The following is a 24,727-nucleotide window of genomic DNA, read 5'->3' as shown; positions in this document are numbered from 1 at the left end:
GGTTCAAGTGATCTTCCTGCCTCAGCCTCTTGAGTAGCTGGGACTATAAGTGTGTGCCACCATGCTGGGCTAATTTTTAATTGTTTTTGGTAGAGATGAGGTCTTGCTACATTGCCCAGGTTGGTCTTGAACTCCTGGCCTCAAGTGATCCTCCTGTCTTGGTCTTCCAAAGTGCTGGGATTATGGGCATGAGCCACTGTGCCTGGACTAAAATTTTATTTTATTTTATTTTTAAAGAGATGAAGTCTCACTACGTTGCCCAGGCAGGTCTTGAACTCCTGAGCTCAAGTGTTCCTCCTGCCTCTGCCTCCCAAAGTGCTAGGATTATAGACTTGAGCCACCTTGCCTGGCCTAAAATTATCTTTGATCCTTAGGTGTGATATATCTTTTAATTTCTTGCTAAAAAATCAATCACATGAATAAAGATACAGAAACTGCCTAGAAAGACTGCCTAGCTAAATAGGAAAGCCCTCTAAATTAATCAGTTCAGATACAAGCCAATGAGAAGTTTAAACAACCTTAACAAAAATAAAAAGATTTTTATGTCAGAGGCAGGAAAGGAGCTTAAGAATTTTTAAGACCATTCGGTCCTCTTTGGTGCAATAGGGTAGTAAAAATAAAAACCAAAATAATAATTTACTTCACACCCTCTCTCACTGTGTTGCCCAGGCTTGTTTCAAACTCCTGGGCTCAAGCAGTCTTCCTGCCTCAGCCTCCCAAAGTGCTGCAATTACACACATGAGCTACTGCACCCAGCCCCCTGCTCTTTTATAAATGCAGAGGATATTAAAGACTTCATTGTCAAGTTATACGTTATCATAGAATCTAAAAATCACAAGATTTTTGAAAGTGTTAAGGTTGAATTTAAAGATCTTTTGTCTAGATAGCATAATTGTTTCAAATTCTTACTGTCAGATAATTATTGAGTTGCTATTTGAGTCACCATATTGTGGAGGAGTATATATATTTCTTATCTCTGTCAAAATAAGCTGGTGTCACATAGCTACTACTTATTAAAGTAGTAGAAATGTTGAAGAGCTAAAAATGAAGTAATTTGTATGGGGTAGGTTTCCTTTCCAGAAAAAAATGAGTTATTTCTTATTAATTACTTAGAGATCTTTTTGGGAGGGTGGTGAGGGAGAGTATTAAGTGGTAGATGCAGTAAGTATCAAAACACTTAAACTACATTAACTCTGTTTATTTTCACAGCAACCCTCTGAGGTGGGAACCATAATTATCTGCATTTTATAGATTCCAGAAGGTCACAGAACAAGTTAAAGGGGAAGCTGGAATTTAAGCCTAGCCAGTATTGTTCTAGATTCTGCACATTTAACCTGATGTTCTATTGCTAAGCTTAAGGAGATAGATTTGCCATATAAAATGATTCTTAATAGTGGTTTTCTTTCCCCACAGGTGTAGATTTGGAAAATGGTACTTGCAGTCATCCGTTAATTCCTGATAAAGCCTCTCCTCTTTTACCTGCAAATCATGTGACCATGGCAAAAGGAACAGGATTGGTTCACACAGCCCCAGCTCATGGTATGGAAGATTACGGTGTAGCATCTCAGCACAACCTGCCCATGGTACTGTTCCTCTTTTATCATTTTTAATTATTCATCTTAATAAAAGGAAATGATAAATTCTAACCAACATCTTCATTTTTTAAAAATGATGACTTTTGTCATCATAATTGTGAAGTGCTTAGGTTTGTGTAGTACTCTAAAGTTTCTTTAATTCGTACTAATTGAAAAAGATTTCCCCAAATTAAGAGAAAGTTAGCACATTAGAATTGAAGAATATATGTCATGGGGCACTTTTAAAATACTTTTTTTCTAGTATCAAGTCACATAGACAAATTACTTTTACTCCCTGAAAAAGCCTGTTTGTTTTAGCTGAACAGTCCTCTCTACATTTACTTTACATACTTCAGTTACTTAGCAAGTATTTCCATTTAGTTAGAAGGTGAGTCTGAAAGGGAATAACTGTGTATATAGGCATAGATTTGGAAACAATAGAGACCACTCAAAGATGTTTTAATATATTTTGTTACTTTCGTTATTAAAGTTTATGTATATGCTTCAATAACACATTTTGGCTTTGGTGATTTAAATGTATAAAATTCACAAATTCCTATTTCTTTTTCTTTTTTTTTTGAGATGGAGTCTTGCTGTGTCGCCCAGGCTGGAGTGCAGTGGTGTGGTATGATCTCAGCTCACTGCAACCTCTACCTCCAGGGTTCAAGCGATTCTCCTGCCTCAGCCTCCCGAGTAGCTGGGACTACGGGTGCACACCACCATGCCTGGCTAATTTTTGTATTTTTAGTGGAAGTGGGTTTCACCATGTTGGCCAGGCTAGTCTTGAATGCCTGACCTCAAGCGATCCGCCCACCTCGACCTCCCGAAGTGCTGGGATTACAGGCCTGAGTGCCGTGCCCGGCCAAGTACCTAGAGTTTCAATGTAGAAAAAGACTAGGCTATACTGAGATGTTTTATATATATTGTTTTGCCAGATATTGTCATAAGAGAAAATGTCTTGATATTTTAATTGTTCAAAATGATACTTTATAGGATTGTTTAGTGGACGAAGATGGAGTTTTCACAGATGTTGCAGGTCCTGAACTTCAAAACAAGGCTGTCCTTGAAGAGGGAACTGATGTGGGTGAGCATCATATCTGTTGATATCATACATGTTTTCTGAAAAGTATCTAGCAGTAACCTTTGCTACCTATTTTCCCTTCTTATACTTTAACAGAAACAAAAAAATAAATTATGTCTTGTTTTGTCATATGTTTTAAAATGGAGTTTGGGACTTTTTCATCTTTTGCTTTGAAGCTGGTTTATTTAAGCAAGTCAGGGCAGTCAACAGGGAGTGAAGTTATTTTAGGGCTATGGAGATAATAATCAGCAGTATTACTTTTGTGGAAGGATACAATCAAGATCAGGGCTGGATGTTGACTGTAAATTACACATTCCCTACTCACTTTTTAACCCTTGTAAATAACTGACCTATATGGCATGATTTATGTATTAGAATTTTGGGAATCCTCCAGCCTTGAATTGTCTTTCTGTCTGTCTTTACAGATTCAGAGACCAAGTGCTATGAAAACCTTTCTTTGCCCACACTAAGACTAAGGCTAATTAGACCTGATATATTACTTTTCTAGGGCTACTGTAAAAAATCACCGTAAACTTGGTGGTTTGAAACAACAGAAATTTATTCTCTCAAGTGCTGGAAGCTAGAAGTCTAAATTCATGGTACTGGCAGGATCATGTTTTCCTGAAGGTTTTATGGGAGAATCCTTACTTGCCTCTTTCTAGCTTTTGGTGGCTCCTGGAAATCCTTGGCATTCCTTGGTTTATAACTGCGTTACTCCACTCTCTGCCTCTCTTGTCACATGGCCTTCTTTAGATCTTACTTGTTTTTTCGAGACAGAGTCTCACTTTCTCACTCAGGTTGGTGTGCAGTGGCATGCTTTCAGCTCACTGCCACCTCTGTGTCCTGGGTTCAAGTGATTCTTGTGCCTTAGCCTCCCGAGCAGATGGGATTACAGGCATACACCACCACACCCAGCTAATTTTTTTTTTTTGAGACACAGTCTCACTCTATTGCCCAGGCTGGAGTGCAGTGGTGTGATCTCAGCTCACTACACCCTCTGCCTCCTGGGTTCAAGCAATTCTCTTGCCTCAGCCTCCCAAGTAGCTGGGATTACAGGATACACACCACTACTCCCAGCTAATTTTTGTATTTTTAGTAGAGATGGGGTTTCACCATGTTGGCCAGGCTGGTCTTGAACTCCTGACCTCAGGTGATCTGCCCACCTCGGCCTCCCAAAGTGCTGGGATTACAGGCGTGAGCCCTCACTATGTCAGGCCATAATGTTTTTATTTTTTATTTTATTTTTTTGAGACGGACTCTCGCTCTGTTGCCCAGGCTGGAGTACAGTGGCGTGATCTTGGCTCACTGCAAGCTCTGCCTCCCGGGTTCATGCGTTCTCCTGCCTCAGCCTCCCGAGTAGCTGGGAGTACAGGCGCCTGCCACCATGCCCAGCTAATTTTTTGTATTTTTAGTAGAGATGGGGTTTCACAGTATTAGCCAGGACAGTCTCGATCTCCTGACCTCGTGATCCACCCACCCTGGCCTCCCAAAGTACTGGGTTTACAGGCATGAGCCACCGCACCTGGCCTGTCTTTTATTTTTAATAGAGACAGGGTTTACCCTGGCCTCCCGAAGTACTGGGTTTACAGGCATGAGCCACCGCACCTGGCCTGTCTTTTATTTTTAATAGAGACAGGGTTTCACCATGTTGGCCAGGCTGGTCTCTAACTCCCGGCCCCAAGTGATCCACCTGCCTAGGCCTTCCAGAGTGTTGGGATTATAGGTGTGAGCCACCGTACCCAGCCACCTTCTTTAGGTCTTAAATGTCTCTCTGTAAATCCTCTTTTTTTTTTTTTTTTTTTTTTTATTGGAGGGACTGGTTCTTTATTTCAAAAAGACACTTGTCAATATTCAGTATCAAAGCAGGTGGAGTATTGATTTCTGTTTCTCCCAATTGGCCCCAAAAAGACTATATCAAAGGACAGTACGTTTTAAACCAGTAAGCTGCAGGATGTACACCTGACAGACTTTACAGAAACCTTACCAGAAAGTGGAGATTGGGTAGAGAAAGAAACTAAAAGATCAGCAGACTGCCAGCCCGACCAGGCATGGTGGCTCACCCCTATAATCCCAGTGCTTTGGGAGGCTGAAACGGATGGATCACGAGGTCAGGAGTTCGAGACCAGCCTGGCCAACATGGTGAAACCCTGTCTCTACTAAAAATACAAAAAATTAGCCAGGTGTGGTGGTAGGTGCCTGTAATCCCAGCTACTCGGGAGGGTGAGGCAGGAGAATCACTTGAACCTGGGAGGCAGAGGTTGCAGTGAGCTGAGACCGCACCATTGCACTCCATCCTGGGCAACAGAGCAAGACTCCATCTCAAAAAAAAAAAAAAAAAAAAAATCTGCCAGCTCACAGACTGTAGAGGACTGTCACAGTCAAATTGGGTGGCCAGGGCGCCACAAACCCAAAGAAGCAAAGTTTCAAAGTAATACAAAAATTTAAAAAAGTTTTGTACATAAGCTCTTCAAGATTTCTCTAGCATTGACTGATACTAAGCACAATGAGATGGCACTTTTAGAGACAGCAGCTTCAAACCCACAAAAGGGTAATGAGATGAGTTTCACATGACTGAATCAGTGGCAAAAACATAATCTTCTTTCTATCCTCCTCTAAGAACACCAGTGCTGCCTAATACAGTGTGACCTCATCTAAACTTGATTACATCTGCAGAGGCCTGATTCCCAAGTAAGGTCACATTCACTAGTGCTGGGGGTTAGATCTTCTTGGGGACACAGTTCAACCCACTACACCTGGTTTCCTCCAGATTACCTGGAGACCGTTTTAAGATTCATGGCATGAAAGATTATGGATCTAAACTTCAAATGTAGAATTCTAGATATAATCTGTTCATCTTTTCTTTGACATGAAAAGAGGTAGAAGTGGCATAATTTGGAGTCTGATTAAGATTTTACAGTCCCTGCTTTTTTTTGCCGGGAGAATCCCAGGGCACACCTTTGATACCTGGAAGGTGACTACTCTTTTTTATTTTATTTTTTTTTGTAAGACAGAGTCTCACTTTGTTGCCCAGGCTGGAGTGCGGTGGCGCAATCTCGGTTCACTGCAATCTCAGTTCACTGCAGCCTCTGCTTTAGCCTAGGTTCAAATGATTCTCCCACCTCAGCCTCCCAAGTAGCTGGGATTACAGGCGCACGCCACTATGCCCTGCTAATTTTTTTTGTTTTTTTAATAGAGATGGGGTTTCACCATGCAGGCCAGGCTGGTCTTGAACTCCTGACCTCAAGTGATCCTCTCGTCTCTGCCTCCCAAATTGTTGGGTTTACAGGCGTGAGCCACCATGCCCAGCCAAGTTGACTACTCTTTTTTTTTTTTGAAATGGAGTCTTGCTCTGTCACCCAGGCTGGAGTGTGGTGGCGCCATCTTGGCTCACTGCAACCTCTGCCTCCCAGGTTCAAGCGATTCTCCTGCCTCAGCCTCCTGAGTAGCTGGGATTACAGGCACACTCCACCATGCCTGGCTGATTTTTGTATTTTTAGTAGAGACGAGGTTTCACCATGTTGGTCAGGCTGGTCTCGAACTCCTGACCTCGTGATCTGCCTGCCTCAGCCTCCCAAAGTGCTGGGATGACAGGCGTGAGCCACTGCGGCCGGCAGGGTGACTGCTCTTATTGCCACCTGTTGCTGCAGATTTAGTATTTTCTGGAAGTTTAGAGCATTTTTAGGATTTTCACAGTACTTTTTAATTATGTCTAATTTGGTGGTTTTTTTTGTTTTTTTTTTAAGTTATAAAGATGCTTCAGACTGCAAAGAATTTGTTGAAAGAGGAAAAGTTGGTGCACAGCTATCCCTATGACTGGAGGACCAAGAAACCCGTGGTTATTCGTGCCAGCAAGCAGTGGTTTATAAACATCACGGATATTAAGACTGCAGCCAAGGTATAAAAAGCATCCTGTTTTAAGGGGTCGGGTGTATCATTCCCTCAGTATAAAGGGGCTGCATGTGAGGTTGAGGTGGGGTTTCAGGAGTAATGGGGATTGCTGCTATTATGATTTAGTTTCATAAAATTGTAGAATTTTGGATCTGGAAGGACCTTGGACTTCCATTTTTTCATTATACATGTGTGAGAAATGAGGTATAAAGAGGTTGAGTGATTTGTCCAAATCACACTGTTAGTAGATAGACTTTCTTGCCCAATGTAGTCAAAGTTGCATAGAATTTGGACAGAACTGTGTTACCTAGTTTAACCTGCCACTGCCTCTGTTTCCTCATCTATATAAAGTGGTAATAATGCGTATCTCATGGAGTAAGGAAATACAAGTTTCCAGAATACGGTCTGATACATAATAAGCAGTCAGTAAAACTTTTTTAAACCCTTTGCTTCCTTAAGATTGAAATTGCAATCAATTTAAAAAGTTACTGTTCTAGTTACAAAGGAAGCATATTAAAAAGAAAAACTAACAATATGAAAAATATACAAAGTTGTTGCTTTGGGGGTAACAAATACTTATAACTGGTATTCTAAATACTTAATATATATTTGAGCCCTTTCATTTAATATGTATCTTTCTATATGGGTGTATATATATATGTGTGTGTGTGTGTAAACATCTCTCACAACTTGATTCTATTTAATGAAAGAGCTTAAATATATATGTGTTAACCAGGTCGAATATATAGGTATTTTGCTTTACAGTTTCAAAGATACTACTGTATTTAGCTGGTTCATTTATTGGCCTGGCAATTTGGGGTCCTTGCCAAAGTTTTTTATAGCAGTTTATACTTTCTATACTTGTGTAATGTGGACAACTGTAATATATAGTGCGTTTTGTTTTTTTCTTCATCTAAAGCCTCTCTTCTTTGTCAATGTTAAAATTTGTAAATTGCAGCTCTGCACCAATTTTTGGTTGTAGAACGTCTTAAGTCTGACGCAATATATTTAAGCCAAGTTTTTTTTTTTAACTTTTTTGTAAAGTTAAAAATTGTTCTTTGCAGAAGTAGTGAGAATAGGATAATGTGTTGTCGTATTCCCATCACTCCGTTTCAACAATAATCAACTTTTGGTTAATTTTGTTTTTATCTACACCCCTCCGACCACCCACTTTTTACCCCTTAACAGTTGGATTATTTTGAAGCAAACTCCAGGCATTATTTCTTCCATATTATATATTGTCCCGGCGATATTTTAGCACATATATTTGAAAGATAAACTCTTTTTTTTTGAAACAGGGTCTTGCTCTTTCACCCAGGCTGGAGTGCGGTGGTGTGATCTCAGCTCACTGCAACCTCCACCTCCTGGACTCAACCTATTCTCCCACCTCAGCCTCCTGAGTAGCTGGGACTACAGGCCTGTGCCACCACATCTGGCTAATTTTTGTATTTTTTCTAGAGATAGGGTTTTGTCAAGTTGCCCTGGTTGGTGTTGAACTCCTGAGCTCAAGCAGTCCGCCTGCGTCGGCCTCCCAGAGTGCTGGGATTACAGGTGTGAGCCAAAGATAAACTCTGTATTTATTTATTTATTTTTTTGAGATGGAGTTTCACTTTTGTTGCCCAGGCTGGAGTGCAATGGTGTGATCTTGGCTCACAGCAACCTCCACCTCCCGGGTTCAAGCGATTCCCTGCCTAAGCCTTCTGATTAGCTGGGATATAGGCATGCACCACCATGCCCGGCTAATTTTTTTGTATTTTTGGTAGAGACAGGGTTTCTCCATGTTGGCCAGGCTGGTCTTGAACTCCTGACCTCAGGTGATCTGCCCTCCTTGGCCTCCCAAAGTGCTGGGATTACAGACGTGAGCCACCACGCTCGGCCAAACTCTTTAAAGCATAATTCCCATGCCATTATCACCACCTTTAAAAAGTAATAGTTATTCCTTAGCAAAATCAAATATCTATTCAATATTCACATTTCTTAGACTTTTAAACCCAGTATAGTATTAATCAAATTGATTTGTAGAGATTTTGCCATTCTGCCAATAGGTGGTGCTACAGAGAGCTTTGGGGGAGGGGACTTCTGGTAGTTACAGTGAGCGAGGAAACCGTTTAAACCTTTGAAAATGTGAAAATGCTTTTATTAATGGATAGAAAGATTTTTTAAAATGAAGTTAACATTTTGACCTTTTTGGAGACTATTAATAAACATTTTTGCTATACAATTAATCTTTTGCTAGTTGACAAATTAAATCAAATGGTAGCAGTTTTCAGCCTTATTTTGGGAATGGAGGAAGGGAGCTTTCTTGAGAGGAAGTAACTTATCCATTTGTCGATAGAGAGAGAGAGAGAGAGAGAGAGATATTTATTTTAGAGACAGGCTCTTGCTCTGTCGCCCAGGTTGGAGTGCTCTGCCATGCTCATAGCTCACTGCAACCTTGAACTCTTGGGCTCAAGTGATCCTCCCACCTCAGCTTCCCAAAATACTGGGATTATAGGTTTGAGCCACATGCTTGGGCTTATTTTGAGAAAGTGTTTTCTATATTGTAAACTATATTATGTAAAATTAGGTATATCGCAATCTTTTTTTGGCAGTCTACGATAGTAATTTATTTTTTAAGCATTTTAAAAAATGGTGGAAATCAAGCTTGAATTGATTTTAACTATAGTTTAGTGAAGTATAATAGTTCTATGAAAGCTTTTATTACCAGTTTTGATCTAGGGTTGGTGTAAATTAGAAATTGGTGTGAAATCTTTTGTAACATTGTTAAAAAATGCAACAATGCTCCTGATATTATCACTGCTCCTGATATTATTTACTAAGTTCTTTGTGGCTCCATTTTTACTTTGCCTTATTTGCTCTGAAATCTTTTAGTTCTTTAGTTGTTTTTTTGAGGGGAGGGTAATGGAGGTATGTGAATGGCTACAAACATCCAAAAGAAAGAAATGCATTTGGAAAATTGACTGTTCTAGAATACTTGTTCTGCTTTCTCTCACAAGACTTGATTTATGAATTAATTGCAGGAATTGTTAAAAAAAGTGAAATTTATTCCTGGATCAGCACTGAATGGCATGGTTGAAATGATGGACAGGCGGCCGTATTGGTGTATATCAAGGCAAAGAGTTTGGGGTGTTCCAATTCCTGTGTTTCATCATAAGACAAAGGATGAATACTTGATCAACAGGTAGAATGCTTTCTAAAATTTTTTAGTGTTTTAAAGTGAATTATTTTTTCTTCAAAAATTGAAAAATAATGTGGATGATTAAGAACCGTTTATATATGTTAAATAAAATATGCTAAAATAGTCTTTTTGGGGACTAAAATATAAACTCAAAATGATTGTATCATACAGTTAAAATATTAAAAACTAGATTTTCTTACCGCTTCTCGGCCTTTTGGCTAAGATCAAGTGTAGATTTTCTTAAATATTGATACTTGGAAGTAAAGGCTCTGATTTTTTTTCTATGAGAATTTATTGGGCTGTATTAAGATATCATGGATCCAAAGATGGACAGTGTTTAGCAGGGGAGCCTGAAATGTAATTTTTCTTCAGGAATGAAGAGAATCACTCTCACATTCTGAGTCTGCTTTCCTTTTCAGTGGAAATGGGATTATGTAATTGTGTAGATACTTAAAATTTAAGAAATTATAATATAGTTAAATGCACATGATTACACTGATCATTATATTCCCAGTTTTTCTTGTTTCTTTCCTTTTTTTTTTTTTTGAGTTGGAAAGATAATAGATGGACATAGTGAACAATTCATAGTAGAAAAGCTTGTACACTGAAAAGCAGGCTTTTTACTACTCCAGGTATCCAGAACCTTTTTTTGAGGCAGTCATTGTTTATAGCTGTTTCTGAGTCTTTCCAGAAAAAATGAATTCTGTCAGCACATACATATGTTTATACAAAAGGGAGTATCTCTATCTTCTGCTCTGTGCCTAGATTTTTTTCACTTTATGTGTTATAGTTTATTCCAAATCACTACACATAGATCAGCCTCATTCTTAAGCTTTATTAATGCATACTTTACATACTATAAAATTCATGGCCGGGTGCGGTGGCTCACGCCTGTAATCTCAGCACTTTGGGAGGCCGAGGCGGGTGGATCATGAGGTCAGGAGTTCAAGACCAGCCTGGCCAAGATGGTGAAACCCATCTCTACCGAAAATACAAAAATTAGCCAGGCATGGTGGCACGGGCCTGTAATCTCAGCTACTCGGGAGGCTCAGGCAGAGAACTGCTTGAACCTGGGAGGTGGAGGTTGCAGTGAGCCAAGATCGCGCTACTGGACTCCAGCCTGGGTGACAGAGCGAGACTCTATCTCAAAAAAATTAAAAAAGAAAAAAATTCATTTATTATAAGTGATTTATAGTAAATTTATTCAGTTTTACAGCCACTAGCATAATTGTGTCTTACAATAATTGTTTTATCCTGAACAGCTCCCTTTTGTGCTTTTTGAAAGAGAAGTTGCTTGGAAATCTATGACCTCTGGAGAATGGCAACTGAATCTGAACCCAGGCTTTGCCATTCACTGTGTGTGAGACCCTGAGGAATTTACTTAACCTCTGGCTCCTCTATAAAATAGGAAAAGCAATGGTTGCAGGTAGACTGTTACGAATACTAAATAATAAATGCAGACTACTTGGTGTAAAGCACAGTATTCCATAGATGATGCGCTATTCATGTATTCACTCAAGAAACATTGTTAATGTGGGCGCAGTGGCTCACGCCTGTAATCCCAGCACTTTGGGAGGCCAAGGCGACAGGATTACTTAAAGCCAGCAGTTCAAGATTGGGCAACAGTGAGACCCCATTTCTACAGAAAAATTTTAAAATTAGCTGGTGTGGTAGTGTGGGCCTGTAGTCCCAGCTACTTGGGAGGCTAAGGCGAAAGGATCGCTCAAGTCCAGGAGTTTGAGGTTATAGTGAGCTATAATCATGCCACTGCACTCCAGCCTGGATGACAGAGCAAGACACTGTCTCTTCAGAACGAAACAAAACAGAACACATTGTTAAGCACTTAGTACGTGTCAGTGCTAGGAACTGCTAGTAGCTACAGTGAACAAGACTGACATGGCCCCTGTTTTTAATGAGGAATAGTCTAGCTAGTTTATCTTCTAGTAATATTAGGGAGGCTTTGAGTGTTGTTGCTGTTTTTCACAGATGTGGAGAGGGGAATGTTAATTATTCCTTTTAGGAACACATTCTAGATTTTCATTTTCTTTGAGCAATTTCTTTTAATTTGGTGAATGGATTTTTTTCTAAATTATGCTGTTAAGAATTTAAACTTTTAAGTAGACTTGAGGAGTAAGAGTATGTTTTAGGAAAAGGAAGTAGAGGCTAGAGACCGGAAAGTCATTGGAAAGCTATTTCAATATTATTATAAGTTGGAGCTGAGGTAAGACTCTATGAATAATCTGAATATTGTTGCTGTGTTGTTCTTACAGAGCTTGGTCAGGTGTAAACTACTAATATCTTAATACCCATATTAAGAATTAATATAAATTCTGTCCAGTTCAGACTATTTTATTTTTGATACAGTCTCACTTTGTCACCCAGGCTGGAGTGCAGGGGTGCAATCTTGGCTCACTACAACCTCCGCCTCCCAGGTTCAAGCGATTCTCCCTCCTCAGCTTCCTGAGTAGCTGGGACTACAGGCACGTGCCACTGACCTGGCTAATTTTTGTATTTTTAATAGAGATGGGCTCTTGCCATGTTGACGAGGCTGGTCTCGAACTCCTGGCCACAAAGGATCCATCCGCCTCTGCCTCCCAGAGTGCTGAGATTACAGGCATGAGCCACCATGCCTGGCCTCAGACTTAGTTTAAAAGAAAAAGAATTAAAGTGATTATAGCTAAGATGAATTTCCACAAGCATTTGTTTAAAATTTCACACTGCAGAGTTGGTTTTTTTTTTTTTTTTTTTTTTTTTGGAAAGTTTTATAAGCCGTGTAATTGTCTTGTCTCCTCTTCTTTTTTTTTTTTTTTTTTTTTTGAGATGGAGTTTCACTCTTGTTGCCTAGGCTGGAGCACAGTGGCGTGATCTTGGCTCACTGCAACCTCCGCCTCACAGGTTCAAGTGATTCTCCTGCCTCAGCCTCCTAAGTAGCTGGGATTAGAGGCATGCGCCACCATGCCCGGCTAATTTTATATATATATATATATATTTTTTTTTTTTTTTTTTAGTGGAGACGGGGTTTCTCCATGTTGGTCAGGCTGGTCTCCAACTCCTGACCTCAAGTGATCCGTCTGCCTCGGCCTCCCAAAGTGCTGTGATTACAGGTGTGAGCCACCGCGCCCAGCTACTCTTCTTTTCATTATTTAGAGAGCAAGTTGTCTAGGGAATTTCACTGAAGTGATTGAGGTGGGTGGGGATTCCTTGGTGAAATAGCCCTCTGGACTCTGAGGTGGATCATATGTATGTATTAGTAAATATAGCAAACTGGTTTAATTGATACATCCTGATAATTAAATGGTACATAGGTTGACTGGTCAGTAAGTTAGGTTAAATAAATATGAGCTTTGTCAGAAAAACACAAACAAATTTTCATTAGGTACATTTATGTTTTATTCACTCAATACATTTACATGGTAGTGTTACAGATTATCTTCTGTAAACTTGCCATTGCATTGGTTGCATGGTGTTAGTCGATTTCTGATATTGAAGTAGCACAGTTGTACAGAATATTGGCCTAAAGAAATGACAGACAAACTCAGCTGTATTGTCTGTCAATTCATAGGTCATTTTCCTGTATACCATTTCTGAATGATGACTTTAATCCTCTTCCGTTATTGGATCTTTTTGGTGTTGCAAAACTTGAATTTAAGAAAATTGATATTAATTCTTAATCATTTGTTAATTTTATAAAACAGGCTGAAAGTCTATCTTTTTTTCTGCCGGAATCAAATGAGAGTCCAAGTGACCACAATTTTCTGTTTTTATTATACCTTTATATTGTAGCAAGTTGGTAACCATCAAAAGTAACAACATCTCCACTGGAAATTGGTACACAGTCCACATGGAGTTGCTGTTACACTTGATAACACCATTAAACATATAAGGAGATTACTTTTGCTCATCATGGGATCTGTACATTATCTCTAAGTATACTTGTTTCACAGAAGAAAGTCTCGATTTATTTATGTTCTAAATAAGTTTAGGGACTGGTAGATTTGAAACGCTGATGTTTTATTTTGATTTGAATTAATAGTGTCATTTGCATTCTAGATCATATTTGTATTTTCTCAAGAAATAATTCCATTTCTGACTTTACTGTCATTGGTCATTTTTTGAATCTGTGAGATAATGCCATTAGAATTTAGGTTGAAATCTGTTACTAGTCAATAAAAACAGAATAAATAATTTTTAGCATAAAAAAGATAAAATTTAGAAACACTGGCTACCTGGGAAGGAAAAGAGGTTGGTTAAATTTCTTTCATCATTTGAAACAGTTATAATCACTTTCATGCTATTAATGCTATAGTTAACATAGGGAAACTTAGCCCCTAACTTCTGGAAACTATGAGAAATTTAGTAAAAAAAGGCAAGGAATTTCCAATATGAGTGTTAACTTTAGCTACCTCAAATTTTTTCTCAATTAACAATAATAAACGTTTTGTTCAAAAAATTTATGTTCATTAAATAAAAATTTCTCCAAAATGGTTTTCTGTCAGCTTTAAAACATAAATCTAGGATTAAATTAAAAATAGAATTTCCCCTCCCAAATTTCACTTTGTTCTAGAATTAAATTTAGTAAATAAATGTGAAACATTTAGCCTCTTACCTCATTCTTCTTTCAGTAAGTTACAGAAGAAAAGTTGTCTTAATAATCTTTAATATTTTTGCTTATAAAGGCAAAACACAGAAGACAGTAGGATGACAGCAGTCGTTTCTTTGTTGCTTAGTAATCTTAATGCTGCTTAATGTCCATAACACGCTAAATAAGCCTCATTCCAGTTGATATCGAAGTTCAGAATGATTGGCTGATGTCATAGTTGCTTATGCTACCTAGTGGATTTTCACAGATTGAAACCTAAGAAGGGACACGTAATGCCTGTGTTGAGATAAGGCCTTTGAGTAAAGTACAAGGTTTTATGATGGATTTATTGCTTTATGAAATAAAGCATTAAGATGGAAGCATATAGATTACATACTGATAAGTGGTTTCACCCACTTTTATCAGCAGTCGTTTATACTGATCTTTGGGTTATAGGTTAACTATGAGTTTGTGGTAAGTATACAATATTAAAGAAATAAAGGTAGAATTCTTAAATTTCAGACAAATTAGGAATTTTCCTGCATTTTTTTCTGAAGAATATTAAATACCACAAGGAAATAGTTAGAAAATTGTTTAAAAATTTTTTTAGGAAACAGAAAATTATTTAAAAAATATTTTAAGTATTATCTTGGTTTCATTATAAAAAAAATTCCACTTCTAAGTATTTACCCAAAGGAAATAGGACTAATACCTCTTGTGTGAAGATATGTATATAAGATGTCCAATACAGTTGTTTATAAAGGAACATAATGATATACAAAAGAAGATGTAATTTAATTAGTTATAGAAGAATGAATATGCACCTGTTAAAAATGTCAGCTTAGCTCTTAATGGTTGCTTAGTTCCTTGTGTATGAAAATCAAATGAACATAACATATCCAACGTTCGGATTTTGTTAGATTTCTGTCACATCTCTATAATGAGTATCTTCTGAGCACTTGTTCACAGTTAACTTTATATACTTTTTTCAAATTATCTTTTTAGCTTTTGTTTGAACATTAAATTTATCTTTGTTTTTATCATTATACCTAGCTCAAGTTTGTGGGTTATATGTCTGTTTATTTTTATTACAATTTTTATTTTCAAAGCTCTCTGTCACACTTTTTTTTTTTTTTTTTTTTTTTTGAGATGGAGTCTTGCTCTTGTTCCCCAGGCTGGAGTGCAATGGTGGGATCTTGGTTAACTGCAACCTCTGCCTCCCAGGTTCAAGCGATTCTCCTGCTTCAGCCTCCCAAGTAGCTGGGATTACAGGCTTGTGCCACTATGCCTGGCTAATTTTTTTATATTTAGTAGAGATGGGGTTTCTTCATGTAGGTCAGGCTGGTCTTGAACTCCCCACCTCAGGTGATCCGCCTGCCTCGGCCCCCCAAAGTGCTGGGATTACAGGCATGAGCCACTGCGCCAGGCATTTTTTTTTTTTTTTTTTGAGATGGAGTCTTGCTGTATTGCCAGGCTGGGGTACAGTGGTGCAATCTCGGCTCACTGCATCCTCTGCCTCCTGGGTTGAAGTGATCCTCCTGCCTCAGCACCCCCCAAGTAGCTGAGACTACAGTCACACACCACCATACCTGGCTAATTTTTGTATTTTTGTAGAGACCGGATTTTGCCATGTTGCCCAGGCTGGTCTTGAAGTCCTTAGCTCAAGTGATCCACCTATCTCAGCCTTCCAAAGTGCTAGGATTACAGGTGTGAGCCACCGTGCCCGCCCAAAATTAATTTATTCAATTGACAAAAATTGCACATATTATGTACAACATGTTTTCAAATATGTATGCATTGTGGAATGGCTAAATCTAGCTAATTAACATATTTGTTGGGTTTTTTTTTACTCTCTCATTTTGAAATTAACTTTATTGTTTTAAAAATATAATTTATCTAGAATCTCATAATAGAACCGAATTATAGAACATAATGCTTACTAAAGTACATTTAGTAGACTTTATTTAGAACATGATGTTTTCATAATTCACAATATAAAGTAAGGAAGGAAGTCTTGCTCTCTAAATATTAGTGAGACTTGCTCTCTTAATGAGATAAAGCTTTTTCCCTTAAAAATGTTTCATGTTTCTTTTGGATACATTGAACAAATTTTTCTTTTGTTCTGATTCATATACATATGTAACAAGGAAAAAAATCTGAAGTATGTTGTTTTATTTACAATAGCCTTTTTGAAATTGGATTTTTAAAAATAATTGCAGGATTGCTTTTCATTGGAATAACTAATGCGTAGTTACGTTGTTTCTCATAAGTGTAATTAGGTAAGCTAAAAGTCCTCCTCACTAAAGGACTTTTGTCAGTTTTTTAAAAAGTTTTTTAAATTTGCAAATAAAGTATATATAAAATACAAAATTACATTTCTTATATTAAAATATGCTCTATATCTAAGTAAATTACTAATATTGTTATAAAAAATGTGGCAATTAAAATGAATTTTAGACTAGAGGTGTCTGACTAAACTTGGAGGGATTTTACTGTTGCTTTAATAACATGCCAACAGCAAAATTGGAATCTTTCTTTCTTAATGCTTTTAGTTACATGCTCAGTAGGTTACTTGAATATAGTTAAATAACATTTAAAATGTCATTGAATTTTCTGATATTTAGGAATATGAAAAAGAACTTATTTTTATTTTTTTTAAATAGATGTGGGGTCTTTACTATGTTGCCCAGGCTGGTCTTGAACTCTTGGGCTCAAGTGATCCTCCTGCCTTGGCCTCCCAAAGTGCTAGGATTATAGTCATGAGCCACCGTGCCAGGCCAAGAATATGAAAAAGAGCTTAGTTTTATTAAAGTTGAATTTAGGATTCTAAAATATGGATGTGGAGCTGAGTGTGGTGGCTCACAACCCATAATCTCAGCATTTTGGGAGGCTAAGGCTGGAGGATTGCATGAGGCCAGGCGTTTGAGACCAGCCTGAGCAACAAAGCGAGATCCCCATCTCTAGAGGGGGGAGAAAAAAAGCAGGGCATGTTGGCATGGGCCTGTAGTCCCAGCTACTCGGGAGGCTGAGGCGGGAGGATTATTTGACGCAGGAGTTCAAGGCTTCACGTGAGCTATGATCATGCCACTGCAATCCAGCTTGGGCCACAGAGTGACACCTTGTCTCAAAAAAAATTAATTAATTAAAATAAAATAAAATGGATATGTTTCATCTATAGTCATAAGGTTACTCAACTTTCTTTAGTTATTAGGACTTTTTCTTTTAAGAATAAAAATTTTCACCTAGTCTTCTTCGTCACTTTTTCCAATGTTTATAGAAACTGAAACTCAAAAAATAATATGATTTATTCCTATCATTTTCCAGTAAGTCACAGTTAGAGTCTGGTCTTTGGACTTAGTGCTTGCTGTGTCAACACACTAATCTCCTGAGACTGCCTAGTTCCTCACTTCATCTCTGATACACAGTCTTCACTCTATGCCTGGGTAAAAGAGCCTTTCTGCCATTGCTTAGCAAACTCCAGAGAGTAAGAGTGTGAATTCAGTTACAGTGTTGTCTTTATAGATGAGTTACAGAGGCAGAATAAATAAATAAAAACAGCACACCAAACTATGTATGATTTAGGAAACACAAATTCAAGCCCTGGTTTTAACTGTTACTTGCTTAGCCTCATAATTTAAGGAACCCTAAGGTGCAGAACAAATCATTTCTCAAGACCTACTGTGTATTTCTGTGAATCCAATTAGCAAGTGCTTGTAAAGTGCTTCGAAAAAGATATGTGGTATATGTATACATGGTTTTGTATACATAAAAATACTCTATCTTTTATACATACAAATACATAAAATACTCTTTATCCTAGCATTTCTACCGTATTTGCTAAATTAATATGAAATTTGAGACATTTACTTTTACTTCGATATTATTTTTATGTGTTTTTCCAATACATTTAAAGCCATTTTACTGTTTTATTTTACTCTTTACCTAAACTTGCCAGTCTGATGATAACATTGTGAAAAAAAGGCAAAATTACACCCATTTTTAGAATTACTCTTTTTTAATGAGAATTTCATTAGTATGAACAGTGTTATCAACTGTAATTGTGCGTATGTGTCCATGTAAATGTACTTTACTAGTATCTCTCTTTTATGGTTGTAATCTTTTTGTTTTTTTTTTTCTTTTGGTCTTTAGATTTATTCAGATTTTTCTATTATACCATATTTCATATTTTCTTAACTGAAAATGTTCTGGACAAACTATATAAAATAGTAATATGTAACTAAATACTATTGTCATATAACTAGGTAGTGATTACATAAGGTTTTTATGGTCTGATAACATAAAAGTTTATCTTTACTGTTAAAGTCCATGTAAAAGGATTCGCTGTCTTAGAAACATGCATTTATGCCCATTTTCCTTTCTCATTATAAGTTCTTCAAAGTACATGATGGTAGCATTATACTTTTAAAATCTGTCCTTCATAGAATACCAACTTAGTAATATCCAGCTTTTATAAGGTATTTCAAATTTAAATTTGTAGAGCATATTTATTTATTTATTTATTTATTTTTTTGAGACGGAGTCTCGCTCTGTCACCCAGGCTGGAGTGCAGTGGTGCGATCTCGGCTCACTGTAAGCTCCGCCTCCCGGGTTCACGCCATTCTCTTGCCTCAGCCTCCCAAGTAGCTGGGACTACAGGCGCCCGCCACCATGCCCAGCTAATTTTTTTGTATTTTTTTTTAGTAGAGATGGGGTTTCACCGTGTTAGCCAGGATCGTCTCGATCTCCTGACCTCGTGATCCACCCCCCTTGGCCTCTCAAAGTGCTGGGATTACAGGTGTGAGCCACTGCGCCCGGCCTGTAGAGCATATTTAATTTATACTCATTTGATTTTGCTTTCCACAACAATTTTTGGTAAACACTTCATTTATCTGTGAATTATCAGGCCCAGACCTGACGTCAAATAATCAGTTTGAATAATGCTTACATAATATTTATTCAAATGTGCCAGGTATTCTATGTGTTTTATATTTATTAACTCAGTTAATATTCGTAGGAAGTCTCTTAATGATGCTGTTACTATTTGTGTTTTACAAATGAGGAAACTGAGGCACAGAAATGTTAAGTGCCTTGCCCGGGTTCAAGTGGTGGAGCCAGAAATTAAGCCAAAGCCCTGCTGGCAGGATCCATGCTCTTGGCCATTATATGTACTGTGACTAAACGAAAAGCAACTAGAGGAAGCCGTAATAGCAACAAAGCTGCAATAATAAATTCAATATTCTAATAAATCAAAAATATGTTATTTTTGTGAGAAACTATAGTATGAGTTTTTTTCCCTGAGTTTAATTTTCAAATAATTTATTACTGTATATCTTCCCAAAGATACGACCAGTTCTGTTATTTATTTGATAGGGGTTGATTGGCTTTCTGTCATGTGTTAGGTACTGTACTAAGTTTTACATGTATAGTCTCATTTAGTTTGTAGTTGTTCTGAGGGAAGTGTCTAGGATTACTACAATGTTAAGTTTCATCAGTGGAGGGATCTTGTGTATTTTGCCAACTGCTGTATCTCTAGTGCCTGTGCCCAAGACACTGGAGGTGTTCAGTAGTTTCTGAACAATGAATTAGATTGTTCTTAACAGAAGGGAAAGCTAGGTCTTAAAGAAGTTTTAGTCCTTGTGCATGGTCATATAAATACAAAGTGACAGTCAGAATATAAGCCTGGATATCTGTCATCACAGTCTCTGCTGTAGTATGGCATTGCATCTTGTGCAGATGCCTGTAAGCAGGGAGGGAGTCCTGGAAAGTTTTCAAGCAGAGAATTCGTGTGATAAAAGCAGTTTAGGAATGCATCTATTTCAAGGTCTGTTTTGTAAAGTAAAGGGATGAGGGTAGGGGGAAGTACTCTCAGACCATTGATTGCATCAGTCTAGTTTTGAGGGAACGAGGTTGGACTGATAACAGTGTCAGTGGGAATCACTGTAATCTTTCAAAGGTAGAACTGAGAGAATGTGTTGGTTTAATTTAGGCAGAAATCAGAAGAGGAAAGATAATTAGGAGGTTTGTGAGTATAAGAACCTGGATAGAAAATAGATTAGTAAGAAATAGGTAAATCAGTAACGGAAACAGGGCGGTCAGAAGAAGCCCCTTTTTTTTTTCTTCTTTTTAAGCATATGTATCATCAATTTTTTATTTATATTGAATTTAAAATGATAGCAGCTTTTTCTTCAAACTAAGGTTTGAGGAAAAAGATAGGAAAAGAAATCACTATTACTTAATTTTAAAATGTTTGTTATTCATCACAATAGTTAATTGAATAATTCTGCCATGTCCTCCCTGAAATAGCCAAACCATTGAGCATATTGTTAAACTAGTGGAACAACACGGCAGTGATATCTGGTGGACTCTTCCCCCTGAGCAACTTCTACCAAAAGAAGTCTTATCTGAGGTAAATTTCTGTTTGTATTTAACAGCCTTTGTATGTATTACAGGACTTAATGACAACATGAGAAATTCTTGAGAGTTAAAAAATTATCTTATGTAAAGTTAACAAATTTATTTACTGTAAATTAGAAGCTAATGCAGTTTGAAAGTAGACATTTTGTTTAACTATAGAAGTGTAGTATTTAAAGCTGGGCGTGATGGCTCACACCTGTAATCCTAGCACTTTGAAAGGCTGAGGCAGGCAGATAGCTTGAGTCCATGAGTTTGAGACCAGCCTGGGCAACATGGCAAAACCGTCTCTACAAAAAAATATAAAAATTAGCCGAGCATTGTGGCATGTGCCTGTAGTCCCAGCTACTTGGGAGGTTGAGGTGGGAGGATGGCTTGAGCCTGGAAGACAGGTTGCAGTGAGCCGAGAGTGCACCACTGCACTGCAGCTTGGGTGACAGAGTGAGAGCCCGTCCCCCCAAAACAAAGTGTATGATGAGGTCGGGCACAGTGGTGCACACCTGTAATCCCAGCACTTTGGGAGGCCGAGGTGGGCGGATCACAAGGTCAGGAGATTGAGACCATCCTGGCTAACACGGTGAAACTCCGCCTCTACTAAAACTACAAAAAATTAGCTGGGTGCGATGGTGGGCGCCTGTAGTCCCAGCCACTCAGGAGGCTGAGGCAGGAGAATGGCCTGAACCCAGGAGGCAGGGCTTGCAGTGAGCCGAGATCGCACCACTGCACTCTAGCCTGGGCAACAGAGCGAAACTGTGTCTCAAAAAAAAAATAAATAAATAAATAAAAAGAAGAAAAAGTTAGCCAGGCATGGTGGTGCAACATGCCTTTAGTCCCAGCTACTCAGGAGGCCGAGGCAGGAGAATCGCTTGAACCCAGGAGACGGAGGTTGCAGTGAGCCGAGATCACACCATTGCACTCCAGGCTGGGCGACAGAGTGAGACTCTGTCTCAAAAACAAAACAAAAAGTGTAGTATTTAATAAAGTAGTGGAACGTGAGGGTCAATTTTTATCTCATTGAGGGCCGGGATTGATTGATGTTGACTGATTTGGTTGACTAAGCTCATGTAATTTACTGTGAGAGAACAGTGCCTAATGGTAACATCAGGCCTTGCAGGATCTGTAGTAGAGTTAGCTGATTGTATCACACATTAAAATATCCAAATTTAAAGTTAATTTCAAGGAAATAAAAACCAATTCATGTTATATTGGTAAATGTGTAATTCAGTGGCCACAGATACTTTTAAATGTGAATGGAGGGAGTTATAGTTAACTGTGAAATGCTTAAAAATACTGTAAATTTCATCTAAAAATGTGAACTTCGTGGTCGGCATTTCATTTTCTGAAGACTTTTGGGGTACAGTATTTGTTGTCTATATTGTGATCTTGGTGTACCTGACATGCTTTTACATTATCTTATTAGGTTGGTGGCCCTGATGCCTTGGAATATGTGCCAGGTCAGGATATTTTGGACATCTGGTTTGATAGCGGAACTTCATGGTCTTATGTTCTTCCAGGTAATTTTTAAAAATAGATATATGCCGATCAAGAAGTTTTGAAAATATGGAATTGGTATTTAGAAGGGATCTATAATCAAAATCTTTTTTTGTGTGTGCTTTATTTAGAGATCTGCTATATTTTAGACCTCGAAGGACCCTTAGAGTTTACTTAATCCAATGATTTCTAAACCTTTTTCTGTTTTTCTAGATGAAATTTCATTTAGAATTTACAATACAGAAAATAGTTAAAAATGGGAATATTTTTCCTCCTTTCAACCAGTTCATTCTCCTTGGCCACTTGGCAACCCCAAGGCACCCAGTTTTGTAAAACAAAGTTTGGAAGTCACTGAAATAGTCTGACCCCATCATTTTTCAGAAGAGAAAATGAACTTGACTTAGAGCCAAATTAGGTGATGGTCACATAGCTTAGTAGTGTCAAACTAGAACTCAGGTACCCTGATTTTCAGTTCTCATCTTCTATACTACATTGCTTTTTGTGGCTTTTTCTCCTCTCTGTACGAACAGCTGACTAACTTTATACTTACTGATAATTAGCGAATGTTTCTGACTGATTGGATAAAGAGAAAGGAGAGACATTGGGCAGGAATTAGAAAGGAGTAGTAGGAGAAGGCACATATTAGAGGATGTGTTTAGATGCTTGAGAAGAAATATTTTTAAGGCAACTAAGTGAAAAGATAGAGTTCAAATGAAGAACAAGGCTTGTTATCACTGTGAAGTTGGAGACACGGATGAGATGTCACGGAAGCAGTGATGGATCACACAGTTCCTCACGCTCCTACTAAGGGCCAGCTTTGGCCTGAGAGACCCTGTTTGCTTTCTGGAGTAAGGGTATGTGGGAAAAGTAGCTTGTCTATGGATCGCACAATAGGATTCCTAGTAGGTGGATCTGTTTCCTTCATTTAAGCCTTTCTTTCAGCTTAGGAAGTTTAAAAAACAAAATGCATGTAAATTCATGTTGACTCTCTATTACAGGTAAAATGTGCATAATAATAATGGCCAAATATGTTACATATTTTTATAATTTTTTTGTAATGATTTTCAGAATTATTATTTCATAATTTTTCTCCCAGCATATTTGAGAGAAAATACTGCAAGTTTAGGTACTTGGTTTCCCTAAATTACAGTCATGTGTTATATAATGACATTCCAGTCAGTAGCAGACTGCATATATGATGATGGCCCCAGAAGATGATAATACATCCGACTCCTGAACAACAGGGTTCTGACTGCACAGGTCTACTTCTATGCAATTTTTTTCAATGAAATGCAGATGGAAAATATAGTATTTTGAGGATTTGAAACCCACATATAGAAAGGGAGGGCCGACTGTTCATATATGCAGGTTCAGCAGGGCCAACTGTGGGACATGAGTATTCACAGATTTTGGTACATATGGGGGTGGGGGGCTGGGGAGTTGGTGGGTCCCAGAACCAATCCTCTGCATATATCAAGGGATGACTACTGTATTTTTACTGTACCTTTTCTGTGTTTAGATATGTTTAGATACACATATATGTACCATGTGCTGACATTGCCTGCAGTATTCAGTATAGTAACATGCTGTGCAGGTTTGTAGCCTAGAAGCAAAACACTATGCCATGTTGGCTAGGTGTAGAGTAGGCTATCCCATTGAGGTTTGTGTAAGTACACTCTATGATGTTCACACAATGATGAAATCACCTAAGGACACATTTCTTAGAGCATATCTCTATTATGAAGCAATGCATGACTATGTATTGAAAATGCAGGTCAATACCACTACTTAAGGTAGTAGGAAGAAGAGTTTCCTGCTGGCACATTTTGGGCAGCGTTCTGAATTTCGGAAAAGAGTATGCCAGTTGTGAAACAGTGAGGTATAGTGTATTTCAAAGTTTATTCACTGCTTTAGGCTTTGTGAGAATTAATGCTACTACCATTGTTGCTTTTCAATTTCTGAAATGGTTTTACAGTGCAGTAAGTGCACATTATATTTGGCGCTGTCAAGTGGGTTAAAATCCATGAAAACTGTCCTTAAAATCTATCTGATAGAGTTTAGTCATAATATTTCTAGAGTGTGATTTTTTTTTTTTTGAGACAGTGTCTCACTCTGTTGCCCAGGATGGAGTGCAGTGGTGCGATCTCAGCTCACTGCAGCCTCCGCCTCTTGAGTTCAAGTGACTCTCCTGCCTCTGCCTCCTGAGTAGCTGGGATTACAGGCATGTGCCACCATGCCCAGCTAATTTTTATGTTTTTAGTAGAGAAGGTTTCACCGTGTTGGCCAGGCTGGTCTCAAACTCCTGGCCTCAAGTGATCCATCTGCCTCAGCTCCCAAAGTGCTGGGATTACAGATGTGAGCCACCGCACCCGGCCAGAGTGTGATATTCTTAACCAAATAATTTTCACTGCAACAGAAAAATTTTAAATTAATTCATAATAATTGTACATATTATTGAGTACGTGTAGTGTTTTGATAGGTGCATTTAATATGTAATGATCAAGTGAGGGTATTTAAGATATCTA

General features: G+C 38.1%; 1 protein-coding gene and 1 pseudogene across 1 annotated transcript in view; both read left to right on the top strand.

Moving 5' to 3' along the window:
* IARS2 (isoleucyl-tRNA synthetase 2, mitochondrial) overlaps positions 1–24,727 on the top strand; it is a 56,280-nt gene that overhangs the window by 12,586 nt on the left and 18,967 nt on the right. Inside the window, exons 9-14 of the mRNA XM_054449975.2 lie at positions 1,414–1,583; positions 2,568–2,658; positions 6,399–6,550; positions 9,564–9,724; positions 20,604–20,706; positions 22,132–22,225. Of these exons, the coding sequence (XP_054305950.1) occupies positions 1,414–1,583; positions 2,568–2,658; positions 6,399–6,550; positions 9,564–9,724; positions 20,604–20,706; positions 22,132–22,225 (771 nt within the window). The remainder of the gene's footprint in view (positions 1–1,413; positions 1,584–2,567; positions 2,659–6,398; positions 6,551–9,563; positions 9,725–20,603; positions 20,707–22,131; positions 22,226–24,727) is intronic.
* On the top strand, positions 9,920–10,047 carry LOC129022808 (U2 spliceosomal RNA; annotated as a pseudogene).

The sequence above is a fragment of the Pongo pygmaeus genome, chromosome 1 (assembly GCF_028885625.2).
Source record: "Pongo pygmaeus isolate AG05252 chromosome 1, NHGRI_mPonPyg2-v2.0_pri, whole genome shotgun sequence".
NCBI classification, from domain to species: Eukaryota; Metazoa; Chordata; class Mammalia; order Primates; family Hominidae; genus Pongo; species Pongo pygmaeus.
This window is presented reverse-complemented; position numbering and strand designations above follow the sequence as displayed.